Raw genomic sequence first — 15615 nt, 5'->3', positions numbered from 1 at the left:
ATCCCAGAGCCGCCCCAGCACCATTGCCATGGCAATCACAGGGGGGTTCCCTTTCTTACTGGCCTGCGACTCTAGATGACATGGGATTGTGTCAGCTTCACCTTCAGGGGACACTGACTAGCAGCAGTGGACGCTTCTTGTGGCCGTCATCTCACAATCGCTGGTGTTTTCCTTAACACCCACTTTCTGAGGCCTGGGCTGACCTGACAGTCACCACTTTCACTTACCAGTAAAGGAAAGGTTCTAATTGTCAGGAAGAGCTTTGAGAAAACACACACACACATCTCCATCATTTATTACTTTTAACACCTCGTGAGGCTGAAACCAACCTCATGATTTGGCGGTGGGTGGGGGGCATGACATGATTTTTCAATGCTTGGCCATTGACAATATTGTTTTCATTGACTACAAGGGGGAGCTAGTTCAGACCATGCAATTGACAAACTAATTAGGTTGCTAGGAAAGTGCTAGGAAAACTTGCAACTCTTAACAGGTACAGCCAAGCGTGCTTCAGCCAGGGGAGCGGGGGAAAAGGGAGAACAAACTATACAGCAGGGAGAGGATGAGACTGGCGGGGAGGTAGGAGAGAGCTCCAGCCACTGATTCGCCGGACAAGGGCTTCAGAATGGAAACACTGTATTGACAGATTTTGCAAACAAGGTATTACAAAAACACAACCAGGACCAGCAGCTGACATTCCACAGAGAAAGAGACATCTAGTTACAGTCACTCCTTAACACCACTTATTTCTTATGTAATTCAACCAATATTTACAAAAGTCTGAAAACCTTGGGTCAGTTATTTCATACATTTAAATAGCTTAGATCAACTGTGAAATATAGTGCCACATGTTTTATTGTATCTTAGAATAATATCCTAGTTCTGATATAGCATTAACTAAAACCACCCCTCCCAGGATTTAGCATAAGTTGCTCTCACCTGTGTCACTTACCCTTGTGACCAGTAAAATCACCTTCAGTGGCAGTTCATATGAATGAATCATAGGCAACTTTCCATTGGGCCAAGTCCAAAAGAGAGTCTAGAGCCCGCTTGGTGCATAATTTCACCCTCTCAGGGGTGGAATGAGAAGAGTATCTCCACAGTCACATCCTCCCCTGGAGTTACTCTCCCACCCAACAGCCTTCATCCATGTCCATCTGCCTCCCTCCCGGTCCCCTCTGCTCCAATCCCCTCTATCTTCCCATTCCAGGACCGTTTCTGCGTCCACTTCTTCCAGCTTGGGGTTTTTCTGTCCCTTTCCCCACCCCTGCATCACCTCCCCAGCCAAGTTCTTCTCTTCCACTAGATTGACTGGCCTGCTGGCTGGGAATGGTGCCCCCTCCATGCTTCCAGCATTGCAATGAAAGCCGATGGAAAACAATGACCATGAAAATTGGTATCACTCCTATAAATATGCACCAGAAACAGGGTAGGTGGGGAAACACCTACGAAATGCTGCCTCCTGCTGGCAACCCGGGGAATAGCTCATTTATTCTCCAGGGGTGAAGTCCACAAGGCCTATTAAGTCCCATGCAACCCACACAGGGTTTAAGTGGTGCACAGGCCTCATGCTGGCCCCCTGCATGGGGTGGATTTCACCCCAGTAGTTAGGAAGAGGAACTCCATTTAAACGTCAGTGAAGCAAAGCTTTGTAGCATGGCCACAAGGACGGGCCGTGGCTTCCGTTCATTCGCCGTTGTGATGCACCTCCCATGCTTTCTTTCATTTTAAATGCAACAGCCCCTCAGTCCCCACCCAGGGTGGAGCTACTGTTTATTTTCTTTTTTCACACCGAGGAGGGTGGTCTGGGTTCCTGTCTCCAGCTGCTGTGAGCCCTCCAGGGGCTGGGGGTTCCGCGTGTGAATTTTCTGGTGGCAGTTCAGCGACTCCTTGTAGCGGAAGTTCTTCCCACAGACGGGGCACTGGTACGGCGTCTCCCCCGTGTGGACCCGCCAGTGCTTCAGGAGATGATCCCTGCGGATGAAGCTTTTCCCACACTCCGTGCACTGATATGGTCGCTCTCCCGTGTGGATCCGCTGATGTCGGATCGCTTTGGAGAGGTCCCGGAAGTCCTTGCCACAATACGTACACGTCAGGGGCCCATCGCCCTTCCCCGTGTGAAGCTTCTGGTGTAAGATAAGACTCACCTCCAGACTAAAGCTCTCCCTGCACTGAGTGCACGTATAGGGCCTCTCCACCATGTGGTTTGCCTGGTGTTTTACGAAGCCGTATTTGAGACTGGAGCTTTTCTCTGGCTCAGGGCGCTTAGGGGGTTTTGAACGGATGGGTGCCTGGGTTTTTGGAGGAGTTGTGATTTTGGGTTTCTGTCTAATGTTTTCTCCATGCTCCAGAGAAGTGCAGGCTCCCCCTGATGCATGGATTCTCTGATGTGTGGCAAAAAGCTGTTTGTCTAGGAAGCTTTCCCCACACTCGCAGCATATGTACGGCCCCTCTGCTGCATGTGCTTCCTCAGAGACATTTTTCATTAAATCTCTTCCACGGCGAGCAGATCGCCTCAGCCCAGTCCCAGGAGGGCTCCTCTGCAGCATCGCTGAGCTGGACTGGCTCTCCTTCGTCAATTCCTCCTCAGGACTGCAGAAAAGCTCTTCCCAGTCTCCTGGTAACAGGCTAGGAAGATCTAGGTTTGCAGGACCTTCCTCACCACACTGCTGCTCATCTGCCAGAACAGAGAGAACAGAGACATTCACTTCATCCAGTGGCCTAACAAAAGCCTCATTATGTGCACTGTAAACTCGCTGGGGCACAGACTGTCCTGTTAGGTGTGTGCACGTGCCTAGCACAATGGGGCCATGACCCCCAGCTGGGGCCTACAGACCTTACTGGCATGCAAATAGATCAAAACATTTCTGATTCACAACCGAAGCCTGAATCTATGGCGACGAGGCCCAGCTAGATGGAGATGGCGGGTTTCTCAGGAGATGAAGCACAATAAATCTCGGAGAACATGGCGTTTACACTGGAAAAGATACAAAATATTCTTGGGGCAAGGCCCCATCTTTGTTCTATGTTAGAACAGCACCTAGCACAATGGGGTCCTGCTCCGCTTCAATGTTTGGCAGTTATCAAAGACACTGGAAAGAAACATAGAGACAGGACTATTGCAGACTCAGCCATTTTAGGTGAGAGCTGAACACATCCCTGATTTCTGCAGAATTTAAGCTTTGATTTTAAAAGTAGCCACAGGTGGGGCTGGGCTGCCAGCATCACCTATTATTAAAGTTGCCCAACCCTTTCCAGTAGAACACCCTCTTTTCAGTTGTTTAGAACTTTGCCAAATCTTAATAGTTCTAGCTGAAATGTTCCATGCTGCGTATCTGCCTCAGGCTGAATTTTGTGTGTGGGTAAATTTTCAGTCAAAACAGTGCAGCCATTTATGAGAACAAGGCTGGGGAAAATATTTTGGTTTTCAGTGTTAAAATCCTAGCAACCTCTCTTTTTGAGAAGCTCTCGCACTCCTGTGCTTTGGGGCAGGGACTGGAAATTTGGCAGCAAGAGGTGGGTCCTTTGAGCCAGGGATGTGCTTTTTGATGTTCCTGTGAAAATCACCCAAATCTGGCCAAGTTAGAACCCTCTGAAAATTCTACATTTGCACATGCTCACTAGATTTCTCACAGCTTCACTGGTCAGTTAGTCAAGGAATCTGTCCGTGCTCCGCATGCTCCAGACCCTCCTAGCTTGTGTGTGCTGGACTGTGCAAGCGCCATCCCCATAGCACGACTGAGCAGTGCACAAGCAACCGTAACCCTAGCGCTTCCTAACCCATGAGTGCTTCACTTGCAACCTTAATGTACTTCTAACATGGTTTGTGTGCGTCCCATTACAGGTCCAACGTCCCTTTAAACAGGCTTTGCAGGAAACCTCTGCAAAAGTGTGAATTCCACCCTCCTTCACTTCCCTGGGATCCCATCAGCAGAACCCAAGTATGACACAAGGTAGTGCTCAGCTGGACTCTAGATACTTTTAAATACTATTTTATGTGTCCTTGTCTCTCTAGGCTGGATTCTCCACCCTCACACACCAGAGAAGACATACACTGTTCCTGCTTGTAGTCCTGGCTACACCCACTACACACTACCATAGGCTGAAGTCCCCTCTCCCCAGTTCCATTACGGCTCTCCATAGCTTTCCTCTCAAGGCTAGGAGCCTCACTGCTTATCTTTTACCCTGCAGTGCTACTCTACTCTTCTAAATCTCTACTCCCCAAACTTCAGGGAACTTCAGGGATCAGGCAGCCTTTAAACCAAGCAACTCTTGCAGTTCTAATATCACCCCGCCCCCTCATTCACTGGTTTCCTACATTTCCTCGGATCCCTCAGCAGACTCTTTCTTCCCTAACACTCTGACCTTGTGTCTGCCTATCACTCCGCGTGCCGACTCCATCCACGTGAAACTCCTCCCCTTTCCCTCTCTCTTGCCCATCTCTTTTCCACGGAGGCTATATGATCCGTCCAAAGCTCAGAGCCCATGGCCTCTCTGTTATTGCCCCCTCCCTAACTGCAATCAACCACTCTCAGCTTCCCCACTTTCCTTCTTTGTCCGGGTGCAGACTCAGAGCCTAGATCTACAGAGCGCCATCTCTGTTCCACCTCTGACTACGTAGAGCTCTGTGATGCTCTGTGTCTAAGACTCACATGTGCCAAGGTCCGTAGGGATCCCTCCCTCTTCAGAGACTCCCTGATTCGTGACAGGCGGCTCCTCATATTTAGTCCACAAGCTCTCACTGGGAGCAGAAACGGGAGATCCTGTTCACAGGAGAGAGAATTACATGTTGTTTTACTAACATCCATTAGATGCTATAGAGATGATTTCAGGAGAGAGGTCAACATCAGATTAGAACCAGAGGTAGCTAGAAAAGGCTTGACGGGGGGAGGGATAGCTCAGTGGTTTGAGCATTGGCCTGCTAAACCCAGGGTTGTGAGTTCAATCCTTGAGGGGGCCATTTAGGGATGAGATGGGATTGGGGAAATTGGATAATTTAGTTGGGGACTGGTCCCCCTTTGAGCAGGAGGTTGGACTAGATGACCTCCTGAGGTCCCTTCCAACCCTGATATTCTATGATAAGAAAAACATTGACAAAACTCAGCAGCAGAGATATGCATGAAAGACTCAGGCAGACTGCCCCAGGTTTCAGCATCTCTCTCATACGGTTTATGAGGAGTTTTAATCTATTACTCACCCAGGCCGGGATCTGCAGGGATTTGTCTTTCCTCAGAGTCACTCTGATCTCCCACACTGGGTTCCTCCCCTCGTTCAATCCGGGACAAAAGGTCGGGTTTGGAAATGGCAGCATCTGTATGTGGAAATGGATATTGGGGGCAGAAACTTTTATTCATACTCACGCAGTGCAGGTCAGAATACACACAGACCCTTAAAATCACTGCCGGCTACCCCCATTTCACTGCTACGGGTGACGGGAACAGAGGCTAAAGAAGATGCTCTCACACCCACAGTCTGAGCAATCACACTCAACTGCACACGGCTCGCTCTGCCTGGCTCAGGCACCAGGAGTGTTCCCAGGAGCGCTCCCAAGGAACATGCCCTGCAGCATGGGGAGGAGAGTAGGAAGATTTTATCTGTGCTTATCTGAACATTTCCTTTCTTGGAGTAACAAGGTTACCAGATTCATTACAACAAGTACTAGAGCCTGCTTGCAGCTTGGGGGCAGAACCAGCCTGGTCAGACACTGACGGCAGGGGAACGCCCTGCACTATGAAATTCCCTCCAGTTGAGGTAACTTCCACAGCCAGGATAATTTCATTCTATTTTCCTAAATTACAGACTGTGTTAATTATACTTTGGGGAAAAGGCACAATGATTTCTCCTACTGCAGAACATGGTAAATTCCACCTAACAACAAACCCGAATCCCTGGAGGTCAATTTCCAGCTCTATTCTGGAGGATGCATTTGTCTCCGGGGGGTGGGGGAGGATCTGTGGACCTCATTACTCAAAGAATCGCTCAATCTATGAGTTTCCTTTCAAGGCCAGAAAGGACCACATTGATCATCCAGTCTGACCCCCCTGGATAACACAGGCCAGAGAGCTTCCCCTAAATAATCCCGAGAGCAGAGCTTTTAGAAAATATCCAAACCCAATTTAAAAATTGCCAGTGATGGAGAATCCACTATGACCCTTGGTAAATTGTTCCAGTGGTTAATTAACAACAATATTTAATAATTTGTCCATTATTAAATATTGTCCCCCATGTAGATAATTTTTTCCCCATGTAGATATTTAGACTGTAACCAAGTCACCCCTTATCCTTTTCTTTCTTAAGCTAAATAGATATGAGTTCCTTGAGTCTACCACTCTCAGGCAGGTTTTCTAATCCTTTAATTGTTCTCGTGGCTCTTCTCTGACCCCTCTCCAATTTATCAACATCCCTCTTGAACAGCGGGCACCAGAACTGGACCCAGGACTCCAGCAGCGTTGCACCAGTGCCAAACCAAGAAGGAAATAACTCAAGATTCCCCAGCTTATGCATCCCAGGAAACCTACGTGAAAGATGTGACTGTCACTATTCCCCACCCAGGGGGGAGTCCTTAGGCCATGCAATGTGTAGACTGAAAAGGACCATACTTGCAATACTGTTCACCCACGTCAGCACTGCTTGTGAAAGCATGGGGGGCACTTTGAGCGTCAGATGGCAGTTCATATTTGTTTATTTTGGTTGGCTGATGTCACCTGAGAGCTTTCATGCCCAAGCAGGGGCTGAAATGACCCCTGCCTGGTCTTGGCTGCCTGGGAAAGGCCTGGAGAGTGAGAAGTCCATTCTTCCAGGTAAAAATCTCCCCCGGTGAGAAACACTGCATCGTCTACCACCAGGGGAAATAACCACACTTGTCCTCGTAGCGATACCAGGGGAAATTGACTTGTGCACAATAAGGAAACTTATGGCCTTAGAAAATGGAGGCTGAGGGAAGGTAGAAACCAAGAAATGATGGGCCAAGAGGCACGTTCCTGCCTCCTGATTCTTCCACAACGGGGCTGCTGTCCCTCTCCTCACTCCATAACCATCTTCTGGGGAGCAGCAGGGAGGTGGTGAAGCATGGGACCAGCAACACAAGCTGGAAACAATACCCAAGATGTCAGCAGCAGTTGGGGACGACAGCCCAATGCTTTCTCAGTCTTTCAGGAGAGGCAGGAAATCCCTGTCCTCCATTACACCTTCCCAAGGTGCATTAGGCTATATACAGCTATAGTTTGTCTGGGGAAGCTGCAGACCCAGTCTGCGAAACTCCACAATACTCCATTCACTCCGGCCAGGAAGAGTCTATCCTGTTTTGTTTTTTACTATCTGATTCTTTCCTCTGCTTTAGGCTGCTGGCCTTCCTCTCCTAAGCAGGGAGAATTCCCTTTGTAGGGGAGCATGTGTGCACATACACCTAGAGGAAACAGTATATTTCCACAGCCTGATGGTTTCTGCATCGCTGTGCCCTGCTGCATGCTGGGAAGGTGAGTGTGGAAAACAGCGCTCATTTTATTTATTCATTTTCCCCTTCGGAAATAGGTCCCCATAGGGCCACTTCAGAGGGAGGCATACAACTGGGCTCAGATTGCCCTGAAAATATTGCCAGTGACCGGTGATCTCCCTGTCCGCAGAGGCTGGGCTTCTTTATCTCCCCTTCCCCACATGTCTCTTGAGTCTCTCAAGGAAGGTACTGGCCTGGGGCTCAAGGATGGGCTTCCCAGAAGTTCCACTGCTCTCTGTGGCATGGGATCCACAAGGGCAAGTTAGGTCTCGGTTTACTTTGGAAATGTCAGCCTGGGACGTAAGTAAGGCTCCAGGCGGGGGAGGAGGAGGGGCTTTATAGAGATGACAACAGGGGGAAAGCTGGGCCGGGAGCCCCTTTCCTGCACTCTCTGGCGTTGGCAGCATCTGTGCTGTGTCAGTTCCCTCCATGCACAACCCGTGAGGAAGTGGAGTGGGAGGTGGCGCAATCAGAGGCATGGCTGCTGGTGCAGGTTGTGGGGATGATGGCGGCATGATCTCCATGCTGGTTCACTGCCCTTCTAGCTCCATCCTCTTCACATAAACGGAGTGCCTGCTTGCCCAAGGGCCAGCTCTTTCCAATCCTACCTGCCACCTCTCCTGTCTGCGGAAACTGGGCCCAAGGTGACCCCACCCAGACTGGGCTGTGAGCAAACTGCACTCCGCACACAGCACCAGCCAAGCACCCAGCAAGACGCTCAGTAATGGAGTGAAGCAGGAGACAGACCTTTCCTTTTGCCTCTGGCTGTTCCCAGCCTAGCTCCGTCCCTGAAGCCTGGAGGGACAGCAGCCACTGCAAATGCCTCCAAATGGGAAGCAGAGCTGAGGGAACCAACTCCTTCAAAATCCAATGCTGCCCTGGGAAGCAGACAAAATACGGAGCCCAGCTGTGAGGCTGAACATTTGAAATGAAGTCTGGAGTTCCCTCAGCAATGCTGTCCAGCAGGGACGGCTGGGGGATGCCAGGCTGCTGGGGAGGCAGAAAACTGGAGGGACCTACAGAGGATTATTGCCAGTGACTGACAGGCTAGTTCTGACGCCAAGAGGCAAGCAGACTGAAGTACCCATTTTAATGGATTTGGACCTTAGCACGAAGACGACAGGTAAATTCCCCTCTCTCCATTCAGAGCACCCCTCTTCTACCTGTGCCCCAGCTCTGTGATAACTGTTGTCCGTCTCCACTCCAGTATCCAGGGTTCACACCAAGTTCTGGACTGCCTGTCAAGCTGAGGCCTGGTCTACACTACAGAGTTAGGTTGATGTAAGCTACCTTACGTCAACCTAACTATGTAAGTGTCTACACTAGAATGGTGCTCCCACCAATGTAACTCGCCCACAACATCCACCTAAAAACTCCACCTCTGCGAGAGGCGTAGCACTTAGGTCAACGTAGTTCGGGCGACACAGTGTCTGTGTTACTTACATCGCCTGTTGGTTGACAGCCCAGAGTCTCCCTGCTACCTCCCGGGGAGGGATTGGGGGGGGCGAGGGGAAGACAGCCTGTACCCAGCTGCCACCCAGGCTCAGGCTCTCCTCCCTCCCCCCACCGCCCCAATCCCTGACTGGGAGGTGGCTGGGATTGGGCTCTCCTCGCCCCCAACCCAATCCCTCACTGGGAGGCGGCAGCAGGGTTCCTGGCTGTCAGTCCTGGCAACGGGGCTCAAAGTGGGAGCCCCACCCCACCCTGGGGCTGACAGTCTGAGCTGGGAGCCCAGCAGTGGGCTCCATCTCACAGGTGGGAGCCTACCAGCATGAAATTGACATTCTTGTCAGTTTCATGGCCGCTATTATTTCACATTTTGTCCAGGCTCTGGCTGTCAGCCCCAGAGCTGGGGGTCTCTAGCTGTGAGTCCTGCTGTGGGCTGACAGCCTGAGCCAGAGAGGAAATGTGACACAGCAGCAGCTGTGAAACTGACATGAATATCAATTTCACTGCTGGTAGGCTCCCTGCTATGAAACTGAGCCCAGCATCAGGCCTGGGTGGGGGAGCTCTAGCTATGAGCCCTGCATGGCTGTCAGTGCCCCACAATGCACCACTTCAGTCAGTGCAACGTTCCTGGCGAGGACACGCACCACCAGTAGGAGGAGGGCAGTGTGGACAGCTACAGCTGATTTCATTACTGCGGTGGCTGTAAATCGACCTAACTTAAGTGGACCTAATTTTGTAGTGTACACAAGCCCTGAGCAAGGTGCACTAATTGTGCGGATTCTTTTGTGATGGACACACCCATCCACTGACTATCAATAGGTACTGATAGTGCAGCCTAGATAATTAACTGAACACCCCGCTATTGCGTCAAAGTCTCCATATCCCATTATCAGACCCCTTCCAAGACATCCAGACCCCTGATCCACCAGGGTGCAATGGAGCTTGCATAAGTCAGACCCCGGGGAAATCTGGCACTTCAGAGACCACACAGCTTCGAAGAGAGGAACAAAAGCCCAGCCAGTCTTTACCCAGCGAGATCACAGCCTCGTAGTTGCCCTTCATGATGTGCCTGTAAAGCTCCTTCTGCCATTCGTCCAAGCTCTTCCACTCCTGCTCAGAGAAATTAAACGAGTTGTTGTTGAAAGTCACTGGGACCTGCAATTATAAGGATGATACACTCAGCACCTTCTGCTCCCTGTCTACATACCACCCCATTCTGCCCTGTCTTCTCCCTCCCAGTGCTCCCTCTGTCACCATATTCTCTTCTGGATTTTGTTGTTCCTCCCCATTCCCACCTGCTGCTCCCCAAGATTGGGCTTGGCTCCCATCAGCTGTACACAGCTGAAATCCATTCCCCGCTGAAGTCTGTGACAAAACTCCCATTGACTTCACTGGGGCCAGGATTTCACCTCATCTAGTCCTTGCCTTTTCCTACAGCCAAAGCCTTCTGTATGATTTCCATCGCAGACCCTTTGGACAGCCTGCTGCATGCTTCATCCTTTAGTTGCGTCTATTGCAATTGACCCTTGATCCTGTAAAGGGAGGGACATGAGCAGACCCTGGTACTCGTGCAGAGCCCCCCAAACTGCACGAGACTCTGCAGGAGCAAACGGTCAGCCCACACGGCTCTGACTGCAGGATCGGTGACTCAGATTGTAAGTCGCTCAGAGCAGCAGCACGCCTTACCTATGCGTTATCAAATGCCCCGCGTACACCAGACACTATGTAGGCTGAGCTGCCTTGGGCACTTTGACCAATCAATATCCAAAAAAAGATGGTTTAGTTGCAAAACCCTGTTCCAATTGGCTGAGTTGGCTTCTCTGGGGATGTCACACCCTGCATTTAAATCTCCCATTAAACACAGCTCTGCCATTGCCAGCCACACTGTTACATTTACATTAGAATTCTCCAAACAACTAAATATATGAGTGAGATGGGCACAGAAGAAACACTGCTGATTTTATCTCAGTGGTTGGTTAGTTAGCCTGTTCCCTTTCTCAAATTGTTTGTCACGCGATTAGTGAAAGCCTCCCCCCTTCACCTTAGCCTGAGCTAAGGGGTCAAATTTCCAAAGGAAGCAACGTTAGAAGCAGAATCCATATACCTTGGAAACAATGGGACAAAGGGAAGCTGCAGAGCAGGCAAGCAGCAAGAATGGGGATGGGAACACCCACAGTACGACTCCCTTTAAAACAAATCTACTTGTGCAGAACATTCTGAGCGTATGAAAAGCCCCTTCAGTGTCTGGTAGAGGGTCTGGCTTTACATCCCCTCAGCACTAGCTGGGACCTTGTTACCTTGGGGACTTCTCCATTAGCACCAGGGGGGAGTCTCAGGATCCAGAAGTTCCTGTTCTTCAGCAGGTTCTCCATGTTCTCCAGCCTCCTCTGCAGTTGTCCATACTCCTGGATCAGAGTTCCCAGCGCAGTCCACTTACTCTCCAGCTGATTCCCGAACTCCACTGCTGTCTTCTCACAACCGACTAGTTTCGTTTCTGCCATCCTCATTCTTCCCTCCAGATTCATCAGTTGTGCTGCCTGAACCTCAACCTTCCTGTCCACAGCTTGGATTTCAGCCACGACGGTAAGGGAAATCTCTGCTGTCTGAAGATCTGTTTCTTCCATAGAAGTTGTTTCGGGGACAGCAAGAGGCTGTTCAAGTGACAGGTCCTGGGACTCCATGTCCCATTCAAGAGCCTGTTTGCAATGACAGATATTGGAAAGGAGGGGGTCACATTCTCACATAGCAGAGTCAGTCAAAGAGAGAAACAACAAAAGAGCCACATGCCACAGCCAGCTGAGAGCTTCCCGAGTCTGGATCTTTACTACTACAGGGTCACAATGAGAATGTGAAACTTGAAATCCAACCAAACATGCATTACGAGTAATTTCAGCTCCTCTCTCTGTCCCTGCAACCCCACCAATGTTTGTGTTTTTCCAGTTGTATTTTTGATTTTCTCTCTCTCCCCTCCCTGGTGCAGTGTGAAAGCCTCCCCATCCCCAGCAACAGGGGAAACAGACCACCCGCCCAGAGAAAACAGCGAAACTGAGTATACACAAAGGGCTGTCAAATGCACAAGGCAAATAACTGGGGGAAAAAAAACAACCCACCACCCAATTTCCCCTTCTCTAATCAGTGACTTGTAAGAACATTTGGCATCGCATGTAACAACAGCCGGTAAGAGCTTTTCAGGCAGATGGCTCTTTCCGCTGATGGAGCCCTTTGGAGCCTTCTGCCTAGAGGTTTCTCCGCCACAGCAAGTCTCTCTGGGCTACAGAGGCGGTGGGAGCAGCTCTAGTCACAGCATTTGCTGCCATAGAAACACACCGGGGTGGGGGGGGGGGGCGGCTCTTGCAGCTTGAGAAGCGGCAAAGCTCCATTCCCCGCTCCCTGAACCAGGGACCCCCCCCGCAGCCCCTTGGGCCTAGGCAGGGAAACCCAGGGCTCCCCTGGGGCCGGCTCCCGGCTCCCCGGGCCCAGGGGGAGGATGCCGCCCCCCAGGGCGGTGCCGGCCCCCGCCGGTCCCTTACCTGCTCGGGCGCCCACTCAGCCATGGCCCTGGGTTGGGAGCGTCGAGCCGGAGCCTGCCGGGGAGCGGGGCCGAGCGCAGCGACGGCTCTGGGCTGGGCAGAGTCCCAGCACCTCCTCAATAGGGGCTGGGCACGGCGGCCATGCTGGGGGAGCAGTGCATGCTGGGAGTCCGGCTCGCCGGCCGCGGGGTCCGAGCGCCAGCAGCGCCCCCTGCAGGGGGGAGGGGCAAACGGCACCTAAGGGTTTGCAAAGCCCCCCACTCTCCTGCGGGGAGGGAGGGTGCCAAGCCCACATAGAAACCCGGGGTGGCGTCGCCTCTGTGGGTGCTGGCCCCGTGCACAGCCTGGCTGCGGCCGGCAGGCGCTTAGCAGCGGGGGGGTGCACTGTGGCATCGGCAGGGTGCCCCCGTCGGTTGCATTTGCATTAACTTTTGCGTTGCCCAGCTCCGAAACAGTTGCATCCTTGCAACCTTAGCGTCGTGCTACGGCAGCGTCAGTATTTAACACGCTGGCTGGTGTCTGCCCAAGGATGGCATCCGTCCGTTCAGCTGTGTGTCATTGACTCAGTACTGCAAACAGCTAAGGGGGAGTCTCCTTTCAGGCCAGTGGCGGGGGACTGGTTTTTGGACACACATCGCAGCCACATTTGCCTAGCTTGGTGTGTGACATTTCTCAGAGGAGAGAAAGTCAGGGGTGTGATGAAAGAGCCCAGCCTGCCACACTATTGCTGAGGGTGGAAGAGTGTGAAGCAGCTGGTGGGTGGGAATTTGGCAGCGGGGGTGGGGTAGGGGCTCCAGACGGTCTTAATAGTGAGAGGTGTTCAACTGGGGAAGCTGATGGCTGGGGGCTGGCAGGCGCCAGGGGGTACCTGGGAGTTCAGGGTTGGGGGTGTCTGGGGCAGCTGGAAATGAGGGGCAGGTCGGTAGATGGGGGTGTTGCATGATTGAAGTCTGGGGTATCTGGAGCAGTTCGGGTGAAAGGGCAGCTACCTGGGAGGAGTGAGGGGCACCCCAGGGGGTGTTTCTTGGGCAGCTGCGGGGGGGCGGGAGCTAGCTTGGAGGGATGCCATGTTTAAGAAGGATGAATTCAAACTGGAACAGGTACAGAGAAGGGCTACTAGGATGAGCCGAGGAATGGAAAACCTGTCTTATGAAGGAGACTCAAGGAACTTGGCTTGTTTAACCTAACCAAAAGAAGGCTGAGGGGAGATATGATTACTCTCTATAAATATATCAGAGGGATAAATACCAGGGAGGGAGAGGAATTATTTAAGCTCAGTATCAATGTGGACACAAGAACAAATGGATATAAACTGGCCAATGGGAAGTTTAGACTTGAAATTAGATTAAGGTTTCTAACCATCAGAGTGAAGTTCTGGGACAGCCTTCCAAGGGGAGCAGTGGGGGAAAAAAGACATATCTGGCTTCAAGACTAAGCTTGATAAGTTTATGGAGGGGATGGTATGATGGGATAGCCTAATTTTGGCAATTAATTGATCTTTGACCATTAGCTGTAAATATGCCCAATGGCCTGTGATGGGACGTTAGATGGGGTGGGATTTGACTTACAATAGAGAATTCTTTCCTGGGTGTCTGGCTGGTGAGTCTTGCCCACATGCTCAGGGTTTAGCTGATCGCCAGATTTGGGGTCAGGAGGGAATCTTCCTCCAGGGCAGATTGGAAGAGGCCCCAGGGCTTTTTCACCTTCCTCTGTAGCATGGGGCACGGGTCACTTGCTGGAGGATTCTCTGCACCTTGAAGTCTTTAAACCATGAGTTGAGGACTTCAACAGCTCAGACATAGGTTAGGGGTTTGTTACAGGAGTGGCTGGGTGAGATTCCGTGGCCTGCGTTGTGCAGGAGGTCAGACTAGACGATCATAATGGTCCCTTCTGACCTTAAAGTCTATGAATCTATAAACTGGCTGGCAGGGAGAGAGGGAAAGTATCCCTGGGGGGATGGTGGGCACCAGGGAGCGGTGGGTGGAACTGGCTGGGAGGAAGGGGTACGGGGGTCAATGGGGGAGCAAGCTGGGGTTTCCCTAGAGCAGCGGGCAAAAGAGTATCAGGGGCAGGGGAGCAGCCTGGGGGGGGTCCCTGGAGCAGCGGGGGATCAGGGCAGCGGGCAGGGGTCCCTGGGGCAGGGGAGCAGCCTGTGGGGGGGGTCCCTGGAGCAGGGGGGGATCGGGGCAGCGGGCGGGGGTCCCTGGGGCAGGGGAGCAGCCTGGGGGGAGTCCCTGGAGCAGCGGGGGATCGGGGCACCGAACAGGGGTCCCTGGGGTAGGGAAGCAGCCTGGGGTGGGGTCCCTGGATCTGCGGGGGATCAGGGCAGCGGGCGGGAGTCCCTGGAGCTGCGGGGGATCGGGGCAGCGGGCGGGGGTCCCTGAGGCAGGGGAGCAGCCTGGGGGGGGTCCCTGGAGCAGCGGGGGATCGGGGCAGTGGGCGGGGGTCCCTGGGGCAGGGGAGCAGCCTGGGGGGGTCCCTGGAGCACCGGGGGATCGGGGCAGCGGGCGGGGGTCCTGGGGCAGGGGAGCAGCCGGGGGGGGTCCCTGGGGCAGTGGGGGATCGGGGCAGCGGGGGGGGGGGTCCCTGGGGCAGGGGAGCACCCGGGGGGGAGGTCCCTGGGGCAGCGGGGGATCGGGGCAGTGGGGGGGGGGGGTCCCTGGGGCAGGGGAGCAGCCGGGGGGGGTCCCTGGGGCAGCGGGGGATCGGGGCAGCAGGCGGGGGTCCCTGGGGCAGGGGAGCAGCCAGGGGGGGTCCCTGGGGCAGCGGGGGATCGGGGCAGCGGGCGGGGGTCCCTGGGGCAGGGGAGCAGCCGGGGGAGGTCCCTGGGGCACCAGGGGATCGGGGCAGCGGGCGGGGGTCCTGGGGCAGGGGAGCAGCCGTGGGGGAGGTCCCTGGGGCAGCGGGGGATCGGGGCAGCGGGCGGGGGTCCCTGGGGCAGGGGAGCAGCCGGGGGGGGTCCCTGGGGCAGCAGGAGATCGGGGCAGCGGGCGGGGGTCCCTGGGGCAGGGGAGCAGCCGGGGGGGTCGCTGGGGCAGCGGGGGATCGGGGCAGCGGGCGGGGGTCCCTGGGGCAGGGGAGCAGCCGGGGGGGTCGCTGGGGCAGCGGGGGATCGGGGCAGGGGAGCACTGAGGGGAGCAGGCG

At 53.4% G+C, this 15615-nt stretch overlaps 3 protein-coding genes across 4 annotated transcripts in view; 1 reads left to right on the top strand and 2 right to left on the bottom strand.

Moving 5' to 3' along the window:
* The window catches only part of LOC102941352 (zinc finger protein 420), a 289208-nt gene that overhangs the window by 206070 nt on the left and 67523 nt on the right, over positions 1-15615 (top strand). The window lies entirely within an intron of this gene.
* LOC102941811 overlaps positions 1-15615 on the bottom strand; it is a 32093-nt gene that overhangs the window by 7624 nt on the left and 8854 nt on the right. The window contains exons 7-11 of the mRNA XM_043541894.1: positions 11239-11637; positions 9970-10096; positions 5198-5311; positions 4653-4763; positions 1771-2677 (exon numbers count right to left, since the gene is read on the bottom strand). Of these exons, the coding sequence (XP_043397829.1) occupies positions 1771-2677; positions 4653-4763; positions 5198-5311; positions 9970-10096; positions 11239-11637 (1658 nt within the window). The remainder of the gene's footprint in view (positions 1-1770; positions 2678-4652; positions 4764-5197; positions 5312-9969; positions 10097-11238; positions 11638-15615) is intronic.
* LOC102939812 (zinc finger protein 777) lies at positions 620-12939 on the bottom strand. Of its 2 annotated transcripts, none has more exons than XM_007068399.4 (6): positions 12472-12939; positions 11239-11637; positions 9970-10096; positions 5198-5311; positions 4653-4763; positions 620-2677 (listed from the first exon to the last, which is right to left on the bottom strand). In XM_007068399.4, exons 1-6 carry the CDS (start codon positions 12493-12495, stop codon positions 1767-1769), a joined length of 1686 nt encoding a protein of 561 aa, XP_007068461.2. In that variant the 5' UTR covers positions 12496-12939; the 3' UTR covers positions 620-1766. The 2 variants fall into 2 exon arrangements, with proteins under 2 accessions (XP_007068461.2, XP_043397750.1); XM_043541815.1 differs by having other exon boundaries at positions 12788-12939.

Source organism: Chelonia mydas, chromosome 2 (assembly GCF_015237465.2).
Source record: "Chelonia mydas isolate rCheMyd1 chromosome 2, rCheMyd1.pri.v2, whole genome shotgun sequence".
Taxonomy (NCBI): Eukaryota; Metazoa; Chordata; order Testudines; family Cheloniidae; genus Chelonia; species Chelonia mydas.
The sequence above is the reverse complement of the archived record's forward strand: the minus strand, read 5'-3'. Positions and strand labels throughout refer to the sequence as shown.